The sequence below is a fragment of the Lonchura striata genome, chromosome Z (genome assembly GCF_050655825.1).
Source record: "Lonchura striata isolate lonStrDom1 chromosome Z, ASM5065582v1, whole genome shotgun sequence".
Classification (NCBI taxonomy): domain Eukaryota; kingdom Metazoa; phylum Chordata; class Aves; order Passeriformes; family Estrildidae; genus Lonchura; species Lonchura striata.
The window spans coordinates 60,177,814-60,196,443 of NC_140740.1; the positions used below are offsets into that span (position 1 = coordinate 60,177,814).

The 18,630-nt window shown below is 37.7% G+C and overlaps 1 protein-coding gene across 30 annotated transcripts in view; it reads left to right on the forward strand.

Moving 5' to 3' along the window:
* MAST4 (microtubule associated serine/threonine kinase family member 4) overlaps window positions 1–18,630 on the forward strand; it is a 278,614-nt gene that overhangs the window by 219,850 nt on the left and 40,134 nt on the right. For all 30 annotated transcript variants that reach the window (XM_085566676.1, XM_021534406.4, XM_085566678.1 and 27 more), the window contains 5 exons: window positions 4,490–4,647; window positions 5,860–5,935; window positions 7,376–7,585; window positions 11,260–11,361; window positions 15,915–16,047. In XM_085566676.1, the coding sequence (XP_085422802.1) occupies window positions 4,490–4,647; window positions 5,860–5,935; window positions 7,376–7,585; window positions 11,260–11,361; window positions 15,915–16,047 (679 nt within the window). The remainder of the gene's footprint in view (window positions 1–4,489; window positions 4,648–5,859; window positions 5,936–7,375; window positions 7,586–11,259; window positions 11,362–15,914; window positions 16,048–18,630) is intronic.

Below are 18,630 nucleotides of genomic sequence, written 5' to 3' on the forward strand. Positions count from 1 at the left end.
TCCAAATTCCATAAAATGATGAAATATGACCATTTTGTGTTATGATAAACTCTTACTTTATTTCTGTCCACAAAGGCTTCTGGAAGGGCAATTCTATCTGTCTTAAACCATGTTGAATAATTTCATGTATCTTATGAACTTGTTCTGTAAAGCACTAATTCTAACCTCTACTTTCTTGTCTGTGTAGATGTTAGTTTTGCCAGTTTGGTTTCACATTAATTCTGTAAGCAGTTCTCTTTAGGGCATGTTTGTATACCTCTTACTGGAATTAGATCAGATATGCTGTGCTCTTCACCTAAAATATATTGACATAAAGGAGTTTATATAAAATAAAAGAATTGTCATAGAAACACTGTCACTGTTGCAAATAACAGACTTGTGCTAGAAAGGAGATTAAAAGCTGTGTCAAAACCAGATCAAAATACAGTTTTAATTTTCTGTCCATATTCATTTCTTTGATATCTAAGTTTTAAAATGGTAGTTGTAATTAACATACTTCGCCACTTAAGTTCAGTAGCTGCTCTAGGCATCCTGGAATGTGGAGCAGTTTTACGTGGTATTTGCATATGCTATCCATACATTTATGGAATTAGATAACTTCTGTAATACATCATTGCTGACCTACCCTACCTACCCCATGATTATTTCTGACTAGAATATATAAATAATAATGTACTTATATGTCTTCCCTACCACTGAGTAAACATGTAATTTCTTACTTGTAATAAACCTGTTTTTCCAATAAATACATGTTAATTTTGTTGAAGAAAGCAGTGGTAGAGAATTCATGCCATAAATATCAATGGTGTCCCACCCTTAAGAGTAAGTGATCACCCAAGATAGGTAAATACTTGTGGTTGAAAGAAATTATAGAAGTCAGATGAACTAGAAAAATTCACTATGTTTTATTTGTAAATTACACACTTGGCATAGAAATTGGTACATTAGTCTCTGACCTGCTATATAAGCATATCAGTGGGTTTTGCATAAAGGGGTGGGGTGGGAAGGGAAACAAAAAAGGGGGATTGAGAGGGAGGAAGAGATCACCAGTGCTGGTTCCAGCATTAGTCCAGCTGCTGGGATATCTCAGGTCCTTCGGATGCCTGAGGCTTGTGTGGGGGGTACTGTTTTATAGAGAAACCCTGAAGGTGGGTTTCTCACTTTCTAATCAAATTAGTTGTCACTCACATTCCAGTCTTCCAGGTCCTTGTGGAAATGGGTCAGAGGGCTTCAGGGGTCCTTGGCAGTCTTGATTCTCCCCTGGTCTACAGTCTGTGCCTGCTTCTCCACCTCATTTCTCTGTGCTGTACTGAGCTGTGCTTATCTCCAGGAGGTAGATCAAAGACCTTTGTTCCAGAAAAGTGCTGTCCTACCTCTGTAGGGCCCCTTGTCCAGTCACATCTTGTTCTTTCTCACAGCATGTTATTGCCAACAGTCCTTGGCTGCTGTTACCTAAAGTCCTTGGTGCCACAGCCACCCTGCTACTTGTGTTGGAGACAAACACATTAGCCTTTATTGTCTTGGCTTCTGCAGTATCTCATGGTTCATTTGCCCAAGAATTTGCTACTGCTTATAAGCCCTGCAAAAGCACTTGGATAGCCTTTGAATTCTATGTCTAGTGACTATTTCTTCACTTCTTAGAGATGTTTTTCACTTTCTTCTTTTACCCCTGGATGATATATGAGAATCGAAAAACCAAAACGAGAAGTACCCCCATCTAATTGATTTCATGTACTTTTTCAGCATCTGAAAGAGCTAGCACAGTTCAGCCTTCTCCTCCACATTATTACTTATTATTAGATGAAATGAGAGACCAGTTCATACAACACTGTAAATGTACATTTGGAATACTCACTTTTCAGTGATGAACAAATAAAATTCACATTAATTAGACATGTATCAACTAGTGAGCAGAAAGTTTTTATACATTGCAATAGAGCACAAGTCTGTTCTTCACAAGCAAGTGAAAGACAAAGTAGGGCCAAAGTGTTTGTAGTTACCACAGTTATGCTGAGGTGAGTGTAGCTCACCATTTGTTACCCTATTTTTTGTTTGTTTGTTTGTTTTTTAATATTGAAAGTGATGGGATGGATAGAATTGCCTATTTAATGAAAGGTTGTGGATTTAGAAGTAGTGCAAGTACCACATATACAAGTTATCACAACAAAATCAAAATTAAAATATATTCTGCTTGATTATTCAGTTGAAAAGAATCTGTTGGTGTATCTTATTATAGCACAGTAGGATCAAATCTTGGCAGTTAGAAAATGCAGTCAAGATGATTTTGTCTTCTAGGAGAGCAAGCCTTATAAAAGTGATGAACTGAGACAAGCTGCATATTTTTCAAACCTGCATTTCTGTTTCAGAAGAACATTTGTGTTTTCATTATACACAACAGTTGAACATATTAAAAATATTTTAATTCATGTGTTATTTTTGGAGCATTAATTGTAGAATGCCAGGAGAACTATTAAGTTTTAGAATTTTGCTGTAAGAATTTGGATTTGTACTGAAATAAGAATTTAGATCACCAAAAAATGTATTTTGTGCCTCTCATGGTCCTGATAAACTGAGAGTGGTTAGCATTAGAAAGATCCTCACTTCAGTCATGATCCTCACTAAACTCTGTGGCACCTTATATGCATTATTTTCCCACTGACCTTCCTATAATCCCCTGAAACCAAAGAGATAGAGAATAGCCACCTGTGATGCTTTGTATTTGGACATTCTCCTGTGCTAGAGTATCTTTTATTTTACAGAGCATCTCTGTGGGATATATGCTGTGAGGTTAACTGCAACTAGCCACTATACTGTGAGATAGGAAAGAATTTACCTTATCATGCTGTTTGCTGAATTATGCATGGTGATGTGCTAAGGCAGAATTTCATACATGGGTTGCTGTAACTCAACAAGTTACTACCTATCTGACAAGTTCTCAGTGTGCATGCCTCTTAGCCTGCAGGAAAGCAAGGTAACACAGTCTTGCAAACTTCAGCTTGTTCTGATTTGGTGTGACATTCCCATGTCCTTCTTAGCCTTTTCTGCCAGTGGGTTTTATTATTTTTTGCTTTTAGGAGATGACTTTGTGAGATCTAGTGTGATAAAAAAACTTTTCTTTTGCTTCTAAGAGTTATGATAGTATCCTTTACCACACAAGTTGCCAGGAGATTAAAAAGACTTCCTAACTTCTGTACTTAACAGTCTGGTTGTTACCAGCTGATCTTAGCAATGCAGGGGCAATATTTGTACAGTACAAAAGTTTATTGATTTCCCTTGCTAGAAATCACGTAACAAAGAAACTCTTTACTGTGTTTGCCTCCATTAAAAGAGCACCCAGGCAGGGCCTTGGTATTCAACAAGAGAAATCAGATAAGCAGTAATGGACACATGTAAATTGATAAACAAAAGAAATAAGTTTTATTGAGAAATCCAGCTGGAGCCTGAAGAGTTCCAGAAAGATATTCAAGTTTTTAACTTATTCCCTTCAGTGGGTAAAATATAGGCAATGTCTGCATGATACTAAGTAGCTTTGTGCAGTTGTACAAGAATATTTATGAATTAGCTAACTTGGAAACTGATTTTGGTAGAACATTTCTGTTTGTCAGTCCACATTAGCAAGGCTGGTTATTAATGATTTTAACTATGTATGTGTTCTTTAAAAAGGGTACCAGATCCAGATTCACAGAAAAGTTCAAAGTTCTACCTCCAAACACCTAATGTGGCTCAGGTAGAGCTGCATAAAAACCCTTAAAGTACATAGTATGGTCATTTGCACTGCTTATGTAATGCAGGTCTGTACATGAAATGTTGCAAGGGTGGTTATCGTGGTGGTACTGCCATTTTCATACTTGTCCATGTCTTCCAGTTTTATACTAAATGGATGGTTTTAGTGTAATTCCGTTCACTTTTCGTCAGCCATATAACATCTTGATAAATGTATTGCGTTCTCTCACTCTATTTTCAGTGTACAGTTTCTATAAGTTATTCATGTATTTGTTTTTTTCAGCCAAATTTTAGGTAGTATTTAATTCTATTTTTAAGAGCATTAGTAATGTCTTAAATATGGATAATGAAGTACCTTTATTATGAAGATTTGTAATTGGCACTGTGACAATAAGTTGTACTTTGCAGTTACCATACCTAGGCCGTCCTATTCCAATAATTAATTTTCAGCAGACTCCATTTTAGCTGTTCTTCTGTATCATTGACATCAGGCATCACCTTTGCATTAGGAAATTTAAATTTTTGAAATGTAGTATGTCTTCTGGAACTGAAGTGGTTCTTTTTTTAATATTTACTCTATACTTCATTCATGAGTTTGAGGGTAATTATTTATTTTCTTCTTTAAATTGGTAGTCAGGCACAAGAAACAGTAACTATAATTTTTAACTTAAATTACATTATTCATTATTCATGAGCACCACATATGGTATTGAAAATGGTCTTTTTTCACTCTAATGGAAGCTTGTGTTTTCTTGTGCTCTTGCAGTCATCCTGCTCATCCCAGGAGAAGCTACACCAGTTACCATACCAACCAACACCTGATGAGCTACATTTTTTGTCTAAACATTTCTGTACCACTGAGAGCATTGCCAGTGATAATAGGTGCAGGACAACTGCAATGCGCCCTCGGTCCCGAAGTCTCAGGTGAGTTTGTGTATCTGAAAATAGGGTGAATATGTGAATTTAGATCATGGTGTTTTACACTGGGGATATGTACTGTTTTTTAAATGGCTGAAATATAAATGTAACTGAGGCTGAATGAAGAATAGTCCTTTAAATACTTGCTCTGGTTTTGGTCATGATTTACTTCAGTGGTAAATATTAAGATAGGTCTTAATTTGAAGGTAACTAACCTGCAGAGACTGTCTTGATGACTTAGTCATTAATGATATAATTGTAGTGTTCTTTTTCTGAATCTATGTACCTGCTCTGTTCTCAGTAGTAGCCTATGAATGTCTGTAATAGACAGCCTGTATCAGTTCAAGGACTCGCTGTTGTGATATCCGTGACAAAGTTTAGTGTTCGGTTTTTAAGAATACCATAAGCCAGATTTAGATTCACAGAATGATTTAAATTGGAAAGGACCTTAAAGATTATCTTGTTTCAATCCCCCTGCTGTGGGCAGGGATATTTGCACTAGACCAGACCTTCTAGGCAGATTGCATGGACCAGAATCACAAACACAGGAAATCCGTATTGAGATATTTTTTAAAGGGCTTTGTAGTGGACAGTGAGGCTCATGATAGAAAAAAATAATTTTGTAGGTTTGTGAGGTCTGTGGGTATCTTTTATAAATTCTTTTCCTCAGAGTCTTGTGCTTTTTTTTTTTACAGGCACAGTGCTCCAACTTTGACATGTGCATATATATGACATTATTTGTGGGAAGTTAACTGTCTTTATCTGCTGGTCAAGTTGAAAATAGATTGTTTTGATATATTTTTTCAAATTATCTACTTAGAAAAACAAAGCTCAAACAAACTGATTTTGTACTTCTTCACTTACAGCTACCAGAGTTCTTGGTCAGATCTTGCTATTTTGAGTGTATCTAATATTCAAAGGTACAGGTATAAGACCAGTTGAAAAGGTCTCTTTTGTTGCCCTTCTGAGGAAAAGATCATGTTCACAAGGCTTCATCTGCCTTGAAATAAAAGTACAAACTGGGAGAAAAACATGGTTAGCAGTTAGATGTCAAGTACATTAAATAATAATGAGAACTTGAAGAGAAATAGCAGAAAGGAACCAAGTGTACTATTGATCGCAGACTGTACTTTTCCTGTGAAGTCTATACAAAAATATAGGAACTAACTGTAGTTCATGCTGGGACAAGTGTAAAGGGATAATTTGTTTTGCTTGCAGCCCTGGACGTTCTCCTGCTTGCTGTGACAATGAAATAATTATGATGAACCATGTCTACAAAGAAAGGTTCCCAAAGGTAATGAATTATATTTAAGATAGCCAGTATCTAAATTGGTAGGCAACATAGGTTCTAAGTAAGTGGTGATTTTGTTACGAGAAGTAATGATCCAGACCTGTAATGGCTTCCATTAAGCATCACTGACCTCTTACTGCAACAATAAAATCACGATAAAAAAAAATTCTGGCTGAGAACTGGACATTGATTTGGCAATGCAGTGCTGCCAAACTGGTTTTGAAATTAATCATGCTGGTAAAATACTCTGCTGATTGGAATCTCATGATACATTGGATTTCAATAGGCGGTGTACTTGGACAAATGCATACTGCGTAGTAAATCAAAACCGGTTTCCAGTGCTAAGTCTTGAGAAGCATCTGTTGTGATACATGAGCAGATCCTTTGGTTAGTGCCATTTCTTCATTTTTCCAGCACTTGCTATATACTTTACATACATGTATATGCATTGTGTTCACTGATCTAGTGCACTTAATAAGATCAGTACACAGATGTGGGAGTATCACTAGATAGGAGGACATTTTGCTGTCCTGTCAAGAGATCTTGAGACGCAGATGAGTTCCTAGATGCAGGTATGTGTGCATGCAGCTTGAAGCACTGTACTCTTGGTTGTTCCTAGGATTTTGGTTATCCCTGGAAAATAAAACACTAGTGTTCCTAAAATGTGAGTTGAAAAAGGGGAAACTTCTTTGCATTTCTTTATATAATATGAAGAAAGATTTTTCAAGATTTGCAGAGTAATAGAACAATGATATGAAGTGTGAAGAACTCACTCATCTTACTGTTTGAGATATGAACTAAGATGTGTGGGATTACTGTAATAATAGCAATAATAATAATAATTGTTGTTATTATTATTCAAGGGTTTTTTTTCAAGCATCTGCAGTTCTGTGAGAACCAGAAAGTTGATTCTGTAAAACAAATGCATCTGGGAACCTACAGACAAGTTTGGCAGGACCTGTGAGCCTGTGGTACTTTTAATCAGTCAAATGAGCCTCATTTAAACTCTGCTCAGTGAAATATTTTTGTGGACTAACCTGTGTGAAAGTAGTGATTATATTCTGCTGTCTAGTATCTGCAGTTTTAGCAGAAAAATGTAGACCCCTATGAGTTCTTTTTTCTTTTTTATATATTTCCCCTTTGGCTTTGACTTTAAAGCTTTTTAGTTCTGTTAGTGATTGTCACAAAATTAGCACATAGTTGATCTCCATTGGCAGACAGACTGGGAAACTGTAGTAGAACAACAAGGCTGTTGATTTTCTGTACTGGTAATGTGGGGAAATGTCATCTGTCACTTTGCCTTTGTGTACTTGCCTTTTGGCTTCAGTCATTTAATGCATTCCAGCTAGGTAAATTCTTAGGTAGTATAGGAATGTCCTAGAGTCAGAAAGGCTGTTAGTTTCATGTAGAGCTGAATTGATGTGTTGAACTTCTTTTCTATAGGCCACAGCTCAGATGGAAGAGAGGCTTCAGGAGATTATAACAAATCATTCTCCAGAGAACACCCTTCCTCTGGCAGATGGAGTGCTCAGTTTTACCCACCACCAGATCACAGAACTGGCTCGAGATTGTTTGGATAAATCTCACCAGGGCCTCATCACATCACGATACTTCCTTGAATTACAGCAGAAGTTAGACAAATTGCTACAGGAGGTATGATCCATGAGACTGCTTTGTGTTTGCCTGAAAAATTGTTTAAATCTGTTTGCCTAAGACTTTTTTTGAATATTGTCTTGAATTACAATTGTTTACTCAAGTAGTTGTCAAAGTCGTATTCATAAGATTCTTTAGTCTACATAATGACACTGTTATAAATGAGAATTTATTCAGCCAGATTAAAAATAAAAATTATTTTATTTGCGGTCAAATTCTATCTAGTCAGCCACATGGAAAGGACAGAGCCGAGCCCGGGGTCGACCCTGGGTGTGCCACAAGGAGTCAGCCTCAGGAGAGGTTTTCTCCTATGCCCACACACTTCCATCCTGGCACAAGCGGTTTTTATAGGGAAAATTCTGCCTGAGGCCAAGATTTGAGCAGTTAGTCTTTTCTTCTATTCAGAGTCTATAGGTTAATAAGATTTTCTTTTTTTGGTGATGAGGAGAAATAATTCAATGTCCAGAGTAGTTGAATTCTTGATGAGAGTTTACGGGAAGGCCGCATTCACATGGATCTGTCTGAGGATTTCCATGATATCCATCTTGGACGATCAGCACTGATGATCGTGATGATTAACACCTGGAGCCCAGACATGGCCCATCTCCTGGCCAAGCCGCATGCTTTTACTTGTAAATCAGTTTCTAATATACATCCAGTCTCGCCTGTAAAGGTGGGGGGAACTAATACGACGGGCATGATTTAACAAATATCCAATATTACATTTTTCATACGAGGAATGGCGCGAATTGTATTTATTACACATAACAATTCCTACAAAAACTATAAGGCAGCCTGGCATATTGGTCTGGCATAGATGAGTTGTAAAGATTCCAGAAACAACAGTATTATGTGCTGCAGTTGTAGATTGCTTACAAAAGTGTGTGCATAAGGCACAGACAGGGCTGGCTATTCCATTTACTTTAAATAAATGAGGTAACATACACACTTTCCTTTTATCTACCCTACTGTGTTGAGAAAGCAGACAGCAACCTTTAGCTCTCCATTAGTGAGAGATTATTTATTATTTAATTATTTGTAACATTCCTCTCACAGCTGAATAGTTGATTAACAGCAAAATTGTCTTTTCTAAATGTATTGAAACTTTCATAGAATAATCAGCAAAATAATTAATAACTTGAAACTTGACAAACGTGCAACAGCATAAGTTTCTGTAGTTTAGTAATGTATCATTTTCAAAAGAATGAGTGCAGCATGTAATACACTCATTTATTTTTGTGGGATTTGATAGTATGTTATGAGTGAAAATTAGCCTGATAGAGCAGCAGATTTGAAATTAATTTGAAATTCTTTCTAGCTGGTATCTTAAGATGCCATGCCTTTCTTAATTTGTCTTTTGCTTTCTTTTGAGTACACAATCAGTTTTGGTTGAGTTTTTGTGGTGTTTTTTGATATTTTTTATTTGTTTCGGTTGTTTTTTTTTGATTTGTTGTTGTTTTCTTGGGTTTTTGTTTTTCCTATGCTACATTTTTGTTAATTTCTATTCAGAAAATAAAATCTCTGGTATTCTATTGTTTTTCAACTTTTTCTTTTCATCAATAAATTTATTCTGGATTGTTGAAACCCTATTTTTAAACATTGAGAATACTTAGAGTTTGCTTGCTAGTCAAGAGGAAGTTTTGAACCAGTAACCTTTTTTTGAAATGGTCGTAGTTCTGGCATGCCAAAGTGAAGGCAGAATTGGGCAGTTGATAATGTCAGTATACCAGAAAATATGTCTAAGCCAGGATTTGCTGAACCACTGTTAACACTGTTGACAATATATACCTTACAGAACAATATAATACCTTGACAATATATACCTTAAAATGGCTACACATTGAGTTTAGAGTATATGTTCACTAACAATTCTCCCAAAACCTGCTCAAAAAACATGCTACCCCATTACTCTTCAACTTGCATATAAAGTATTGCTCAAAAAAGTCACTACGTCACTCATTGTGTCATATTCTTTATTATGAAAAAGATTTCTGTTCTCCAAAGACATTATGCCTTAATAAATTCAGACTTAACTTTTGAGTACACTGCTTGCTTCTTGTTAATAGCATGCTATGGCAGTATGAAAATATTGTTCTTTGCACAACTTTGTTTTGGACACTTAGTTGTGCTTTGGTTTCATGGGATTCATTTGTTGTTAATTCCCAGCTGCAGTCTTCAGTAGAAAGCTGCATTTCCTGCTGCTGCTTGGCACTGTGCAGTTTCTTTAACTAGTGGAAGACTCCCTTGAGGTCAAAGCAGCTTGGTTCAGCCAAAAGTTTTGGAATTTTAAGGTCAAGTGGACCTGAATGCTTTCCTGCTTCATCCTCCTCAAATGTAATATGTATTGATTCTTTTGTTCACTTAGGCACCTGAGTGCTCATAAAACTCTACAAAAGTGCTTTAAATTTTGTTGGTGGTTAAAATAGGCAGCTGTTTTATTTACAAAATATTTTTTATTTGGGCTTAGCTGATAAGAATTATGCTTCTGTCCAGTTAAGGTTTTTCTGAAACCTGATGCAGACAGCTAGATGATATTAGTGCCATTTGCAGGTTTTTTCCTATTTTTAAGCTCCACAAATTAATTCCTCTCATATTTGGTGTTTTTTAAAATTGTGGTACTTACATTAAGAGCAGTATGCATAGCTTCCTATTTTCATAGAGTTTTTTTTTGGTTGTTTTTTTTTTAATGTAATGTGTTATAGGAAAAGTACTTACTGGTCCATAGTAATAATTTTTTATGTGTTAGTTTCTTAATTTTCTTTGTGGTTTTGAATAAGCAAGAGATGCTGAGAAACTTAAGTCTGAGTTCTACTGTTTAGAGCAAGGAAATGCTTTGATATTTTAGGCAAGGGCTACTAGTACATTGTAATCAGAAGGAGAATTTACAGTTTCTTTGCATTCACTAGCATCCTTAAAAGAATGTAAATTGTTCTTAGAGTGAAACATTTAAAAGAAACTTGAAGTGCAGCTCAGACCATTGTGCAGATGTTGTCAAATCTTCTAGAAGTTCATTTTCTGTATATATTGTTCTATAGCACTTCCCACTTTCTTTTGTAATCTTTGTAGAACTCAATTTTTCATTGTCATCCTTTCTTACATGTACCTTTAGATGAAGTCTCTCTGCAAGTACAGGTTTTTTATATATATATATATATATATATATATATTTATATATATATATATATATGCATATAAATTGTCATTTTCTTATGACTGACCAAAAGACAGTATGAATTTGGGATGGATGTTGTTTATATCTGTTACTATTATTTATGGTAGTTTTAATTTTGGCCTAACATTGTTAACAAATTGAGGCACAACCTGCATGTATAGATCTGTGTTGATCTGTGTTGATACATTGTATCCATTTGCAAAACTGGTGATATTAATACTGTGTAAGTTTAAGAAACAAGAAAAAAAAAGGTAGGTGTTTGTCTGTTGTAGGCACTTTTGTTATTACAGTTAGAGTTGTTAGAGTTCTAAAGTTTGGATTATTGGAACAGAAGTTACAGTGTTTCTCAGATCTTTGTTATCTCTGCTGGCATCTTGAAATTGATGCATGGTTTGTATCAAGTACATGCTTCAAACCCTAGCAGTGTCCTAAATATCACTGCTTTCCTAAGCAGTGCTTTGAATGTGATTTGGTTTAGTGTGACTTTATTTTTATCTTTTAGGCGCAGGAGCGATCAGAGAGTGGAGAAATGGCATTTATTAAACAACTTGTTCGAAAAATCTTGATAGTTATTGCTCGTCCTGCTCGCTTACTGGAATGCCTGGTAAGGTCATGCTTACTATGTTTTCACTTAGTGTTTTTCACTTAATAGTGCAGGCAATTTTCTGATACAGTATTCAAGGCTCTTTACAGTTGATTTTTGGAACACGTCAAACAGTGTGGTAAGGGTTTCATTGTTAGTGGAATCCTTTCCGCTTCTATTATTGGATATAGTATACTGGCAGGACCCTCCTTCAGTTTTGATTCCCTGCTATTGAAGATACTATGATACAGAATCCCTTTCATCAACTGAGGAAGGTGCTCAACTGGTTTAAAACCAGCTGGCTTTTTCTGTTGTTTTGTTAGACTTCATTTCTTGGGAAGACTGTTCCAGAATTGTAATTATTTGGTGGTTTTCTCATTTCTTACCAGTTTCATAATTTTGTTGCACTTAACAGCTGCCAGAACTATAAACAGCTTGGGGTCAGCTCTGCAGTACCTGATCTGGTGATAAGATCAGCAGAGGGATTTGGCTGTCTGGATACACAGGTAGTTGGTGTTACACTGGGAACCAGAGGAGCAGAATAATTGATGTATTTATGCATGAGCATAACAGCTATGTTGCCAGACTGGGTTAGTTCGTATGTGCCGTGTGGGCGTGTTTCTGCTTTTCTTGCCCATGCTGTTGGAGCTGGGATGGCTCAGGTGCGGGAAGTTGCTCCTACACACAGTGTGCTTCAGTTGTTCAGTTGAACTAATAAACAGTTGCAGAACACAGTGTACACAGGACGGTGGTGTAGACACCCAAATACCATGCCAGAGCCAGCCTGAGTCAAAAGGCCTGGCAGGCAGCCTGAGCTGATTTTGAGCCACTCTGCTTGCCAATATAAGATCAGTGTTGATGCTGCATAGAGCTATTTGAGGCTGGCAGGCCATATGTGGCTGCTAGACTCAAGTTATGCCTGAAATTGTCATAACTGCATTTGAGTTGCACTGAATGTGAGCTAGTAAGTAGCTAGTAAATCTTCCCGATGTGATTTTGGCTTTTTGTTGAGTGCCTTCATCTGTGGCAATGTTAATCCACACCCTGGCTCATTCAGCCATGGACATTTTGAGAGCTGCCTTTATTTTTGTTTTGGAAACACCAAGTCTCAGTGTTCCCAGTTGATTTTTTTGTTTGTGATTTGCAGTTCAGAAAGACTCTAAAAATAAGATATGTGCTCTGAATCAGCATGAAACAGATGTGAGATGTTTAAAAAAACAACCAAAACAAACAAAAAGGAAGGCTTTAGAGAGAACTTCGTAGCATGTCCTGCTTCTGCCGTTGAATCCAAACTTGTTTACTCCTTCTCCCTAAGAAGTTCATTCTGTGTCTAGTGTGTTGTTCCCTGCTCTATTTACAGGGTTTATATGTTTCTCCACATCATCCAGTTTCTCATAGCCTTGTTTTTCTCTTTCTGGTTTGCATCCTTCTCTGTTATCATATATCCAGAAAAGCTCTTAAATACATATTGTAGGCAGTCAGACCAAGGCTTCTTAATAATACTTTACATCCTTCCATTACAGGCTTGCTAGCTTTCTCCCATCAACCCTTGCTCCCAGCATCATTCTCCGTTAGCTTTCTAATTCAGGTGCTGGAGTGTGTCCAGTGAAGGGCAGCAAGACTCATGAAGGGTCTAGAAAATGTATCTAGTAACAGCTGAGGGGGCTGAGTTTGTTTAGTCTCAAGAAGAGGAGGGTCAGGGGGCACTTATCACTTTTTCAGCTCCCTGAAAGGAAAGTACTGGTGGGAGCTGGTCTCTCCTACAGTGCCTGCAGTACTACAGGAAAAAGCCTTAAATTGAGACAGGGGAGATTCAGATTACATATTTGAAAAATTTTCTTCCTTATTAGAGTGGTCAGGCATTGGAATAGGTTGTGTAGGAGGTGGTGGAGTTACCTGGAGGTGTTGAAGAGGTATTTGGATCTCATGGTGGGTGCTGGTTCAGTGTTTAGAGGTTACAGTGGTGGTGCTGAATGGATGATTTGACTGAATTGTCTTAAAGATTGCTTTGAACCATGATGATTCTGTGGTTCCAGTTCAGGTTCTCTCTTGGTGATCTATTTGCCTATTAGTTTATTCCCCCTAAGTGCTAAGTTTTAATGGAATCTAGTCACTCTGTAAACTTAGTTCCCACTTTCTGCCTCTGGGATTTTATCCTAGGCTACTTGCTCTGCCATATCCTTCAAGTAGAGTGATGTGCGTCCTGCACCCCTCTTTTTGCTGGGCTTGCTGTTGTGAGTGGAAGAACAGTGGTGCAAAGTCCAGATGTCACAGTGTCTCCAAATTGAGTTTCAGATCAGCAGTGGCAGGGAAAGCCAGCACAGCTTCCTTCTAGTGTTCTCACTTAAAACAGGATATTCAGAAGGCTTAAACTGGATTGTGACAACCCTGGATTCTACATATATGGGTAGCTTAAACAAATTTAGGTGTACAGTCATGCAACAGTATGTTTTTCATGGAAGAAGTTGTTAATCCTAGATCATAAACATAATTGTAATCTTAAAGAAACAGTATTTTCTTCTGTAGTATCTTTCTGGAAACTTTTGAATATTACTGTGTGGTATTTTAGAATATCTGTCTGAAATAGATACTAGATGTGGAAAACTTCAGCCTCTGTAAGAAAATTCATAAAATCATAGGAAAAAGGTCCAGCTCTGTGGTTATCAGACATTTCAGATACCATGCAGTGAAGCTGTCAGTTTTCTGATGGTAGTCTTGTCTCAAGTGTTCATAGCATGTGAAATCCTATTTTCATTTTTGATAGTCATACAAATAAAGGTTTTACAGTTTTCATATATGGAAAGAGCTACTGCCAATTATTTATATATTTTTTCTCCATTTGTACATGGAAAATGAAATGCAGAGTTGGAAGTGAAGACCAGAAAATAAATTAATTGCTTTTCATTATTCAGATCTCTGTGTGTATGTATGTGTCTTTAGATAGTTGTACACACAAACACACACATTCATATGATTAAAATTACCTGTTTTGAAATTGCCTTGCCTTGCTAGTAAGTGGAGGAGAAGCTGTATATCTGTCACTGAGATGATAATGTTTTCATTACAAAAGTAAATAGAAATCTTGACATACAACATAATGTGTTGGCTGCTTTAATGCCAAGGAGTAACATGTAAGAGATACAGCTGGGATGGCATGTAAGATGAGAGTAAGACCGAAATAGAATGTTTAGTTATTGGTTCAGATTTTTGGGCAGGTGTGCATCATCCTGTGACTTTGGGCTAAAGTAAGGCAGCTTGGACAGTTCATGGGTTTGTGGTTAAGTCCTTTGCAGTAGGTTGTGCATAGTGAAGATTGTTTCATGACACATGTAAAACTAAGATTGTTTCCATAAGACTCAAAATTCTAAAGATACTTTATTTCAGACATGCTGCAGCTCCTTCTTTTAGATGCAGCAGTTTTGATGCTTGCAAAATACAGCATGGTACCAAATTTCTCAAGTTGCCTTCTGGGTCGGGATGTTGACTTTCCAAGTCTTAAGTAGCCTGAGGATCTGGGACAGGACTCTTGTGACTCAGCATGTAGTGTGAAATGCCATGGAGTTATGTTTGGCTGCAAAACAGTCAGAAAATCAGCTATCTCAGCAGCCTGCCTGGCTTCTACAGGTATTTGTGACAGAGCTGACCTACTGGAGTGAAAAGTCTATTTTGTTACCTTAATGACTGATGCCTATCACTCTGTTAAAGGATTACACCTATAGGCACCAGCACCTCGAAGAACGCAATAGCCATGAACAGATGTTTTGGTATGAATTCATGCCAGTAGAGAGAAATTGTTTTAAAAAATCCCACTCACATTGTCTTAATAATCTTATTTACTCCCTTCAATGTATTTATATTTTTATACTAAAAAGGTAGTAAAATAAATGTATTTCCAAGGGACTTGGGCATAGGTAGTATTTTGAGTTTCTATTATTTTTTAATTTTTGTTCCTTGCTGAGGCTTACCTTTCTGGTATGTTATAAATGATAGTTGTAATATATTTAGTTCCCACAGGAGGATGTTTAATTTCTGACTTTGAAACAATTGGATCAGTGAAGCTCAGATTTTTTAAAATCAAGTTTCAATTTTATCTTCATTCTAAAGTTAGTGATTTTTTAAAATTGTATTTTCCATTAAACACAGTGCATATATATTGATTAGAAATACTTGAAGTTAATACTTCAGAAGTTAAAAGTGTAGTGCAATATATTTACATGGTCATAGTGGATTTTTAAAAGCAAGCATATGCAGGGAGCTAGTCTTCTCATTTTGAAATCTTAATTTTGCTGCATGTAGGTAATTTCACTCAGTATTACATGAAATTTTGATGGCAAAGAACATATTTATATTAAGTATTGCTCTAAAATAGTGACATGCAATTCTGTTGCTTACATCATGTTACACTGTGTAAGAATCAGACTAGATTAACAGACTGCTAGTATTAGAATAAAGAGGTATTGTTTCTTAGTAGGAACATGCCATATATGTAGAGTTAGAAGAAGCAAAGGAACTTTCTATGTTAGACCCTTAGGAACCAGTTTCAACAGAGAAAATGATGATTGTTTTTCCTCTAGGAATTTGATCCTGAAGAGTTCTACTATCTTTTGGAAGCAGCTGAAGGCCATGCTAAAGAGGGGCAAGGCATTAAAACAGACATCCCTCGATACATTATTAGTCAGCTGGGCTTAAATAAAGATCCTCTGGAAGGTAAGTGAATCTCCTGGCATAACTATAGGTTTCTAGGTTCTTCCTTCTCAATGTGTTCTATCATTCTGATAATCTGTATGTACCTGAAAAGGGTCAAGATAAAGATTATAGAGCAGAGCAAGCGTTTTCTGATTTTCACAGTATACTCACAAGCTCAAACAAACACATTTAAAAGGCCATCTCTTCTGGACAGGATTTTTTATTTTGCAAATATCATTCACAAATGCACTGTATCAATGATTCTACTAATCTTCTTCCAGCCTGACAATGTAACTTCCTCTTTGCAGCTTTAGCTGAAATTTACTGGGATAGTTTGATGGTGTCTGTTATCTAAGCACAGTTATAAAGGGCCCTTGGTTGAGCTGTTGTTTGCCTTTCAATGCTCCCAGGTCCCTTCATCTTGGAGTCTCTGAGAAGACTATCCCGTTAATTTTCTGTGTAATTTGAGTCCATGTTGGGGGCTTTTGTAGGGAGGACTTAGGTTCAAGTGGAGGTATTGTCATTGCAGAAGTTTTCTTTACTGTGAGAGTGGTGAACATGTTGCCCAAAGCAGTGGTGGGTGCCCTATCCTTAAGACTGGATGGAATGGGTCTCTGAGCAATGTGGTCTAGCAGAAGGTGTCATAGTAACACACCTAGCTGACAAAGGGAAACCAGTTGGTGTTGTCTTTTTGGATTTCAGTAAAGCTTTCAGTACTGTCTCACAGTGTGGTGCTGGACAGAATGTCCAGCACACGGGTGGATAAACACATCAGGTGATGGGAGAGCAGCTGGTCACAGGTCAGGCACAAGGGGTTACAGTGAGTGGGGTGACATCAGAGTGGTGACCTGTCACTAGGGGGGTTCCACCTTAGGCTCTCTGCTCTTCAGTATCTTCAGAAATTATTAGGTGCAAGACTGGGAGGGATACTAAGACAGTTCACAGATGATACAAAACTGGGAGAAGCTGCTGACTCCCTCAAAGGCAGAGAGGCCCTGCAGAGAGACCTTGACAAGTTAGAGGGCTGGGCAATTATCAACCATATAAAATTGGTTGATGATTTCTCTCAACAGGAGAGTGTCAGATTCTGCACCTGGGATGGAGCAGCTCTGGATGTACAGACAGCCTGGGGAATGAGAGGCTGGACAGCAGTGCCATGGAAAGGGCCTTGGGGTTCTGGTCCATGGCAAGTTGAACATGGGCCAGCAGTGCCCTGGCAGCCAGGAGGGCCACCCTTGTCCTGTGGGCATCAGGGACAGCATCGCCAGCCGGGCAAGGGAGGGATTATCCTGCTCTGCTCTGCTCTGCCCTGGGGCAGCCTCACCTCGAGTGCTGGGGACAGTTCTGGGTGCTGCAGGATAAGGACGGTACTGGAGAGTGTCCAGTGAGGGCATGGAGGCAGTGAAGGGCCTCGAGGGGAAGCTGTGTGAGGAGAGGCTGAGGTCACTTGGTCTGTTCAGCCTGGAGGAGACTGAGGGGAGACCCCATTGTAGTCACAACTTTCTCACAAGGGAAAGCAGAAGGACAGGCACCAATGTAGTGATACAGGATGTATCTGAAGGAAATGGCCTGAAGTTATGTCAGCCAGGGAGTTAAGTTGGGTATCAGGAAAAGGTTTTTCACTTGGAAGGTGGCTGGGCTCTGGAACAGGCTCCCCAGGGAAGTGGTTGCAGCAGCAGCTTGACAGAGTTCAAGAAGCATTGAACAAGGCTCTCAGGCACTTTGTGTGACTCTTGGGGGTGGTCCTCTGCAGGGCAAGGAGCTGGACTTCATCTTCCTTTTGTGTCTCTTCCAACTCAGTGGATATTGTGATTCTGTGTCCCAGCCCCTGGTGGAAGTCCTAGAACAAGATGATCTCTCAAGATCTTTTCTAACCCAAGGCATTCTATGATTCTCTGAAGGGCAGCATTGGAAAAACTAAAATGAAACTTCTCTACCCTAGACAGACCACCTTCTTTGCCACCCTGAGACCAGGTTCTAACAGTGGTGACAAATATAAATTCGTTCATTGTATTCAGTGCTGGTTCTGCAATTTGGAAGAAATTAGCAGAAATGCTATCATGGCAAATGGTCCTAGCTGGTACCAATTGGCTTATCTATTGTGTTATCAACCAGGACCCAGAAAGGGCTTGCTAAAAAAATCTTAGCAAAAAAACGATGATAAACCTTTTTTTTTTGCTAGCTTTTATGATGTAAAATCACGTGTTGTTAAATCGAGAATTAGTATATTGTGTTTGAAAACCCTTCTGCTGAACTAAAGCAGAAGTTCAGCACTGTCAGTTGTGTCAGGAATTTGGTTAGTTTTAATCCAGTTAGATTGAGTATTGTTACAGATGACATTAATGTTATATTAACAGATCTAAAAAAAGTCAAGCCTATTATTAGTCCACCTCCTATCTTCCTCATCCAAATTTAGTAATATTTTTTGTCTGAGATACAGATTAACAGCTTTGATGCTTTTTGTTTATATTTGGACATCAGCAAAGGAAACCAGACAAATTGGGAAAATATACATAAATATTTTTTCCCTTTGGTTTTGGAAAAGATCAAGAAGTATTGAAATTCTGTGCAAGATAAAGCATTGTCTTCTGCATTTGGTGAGCT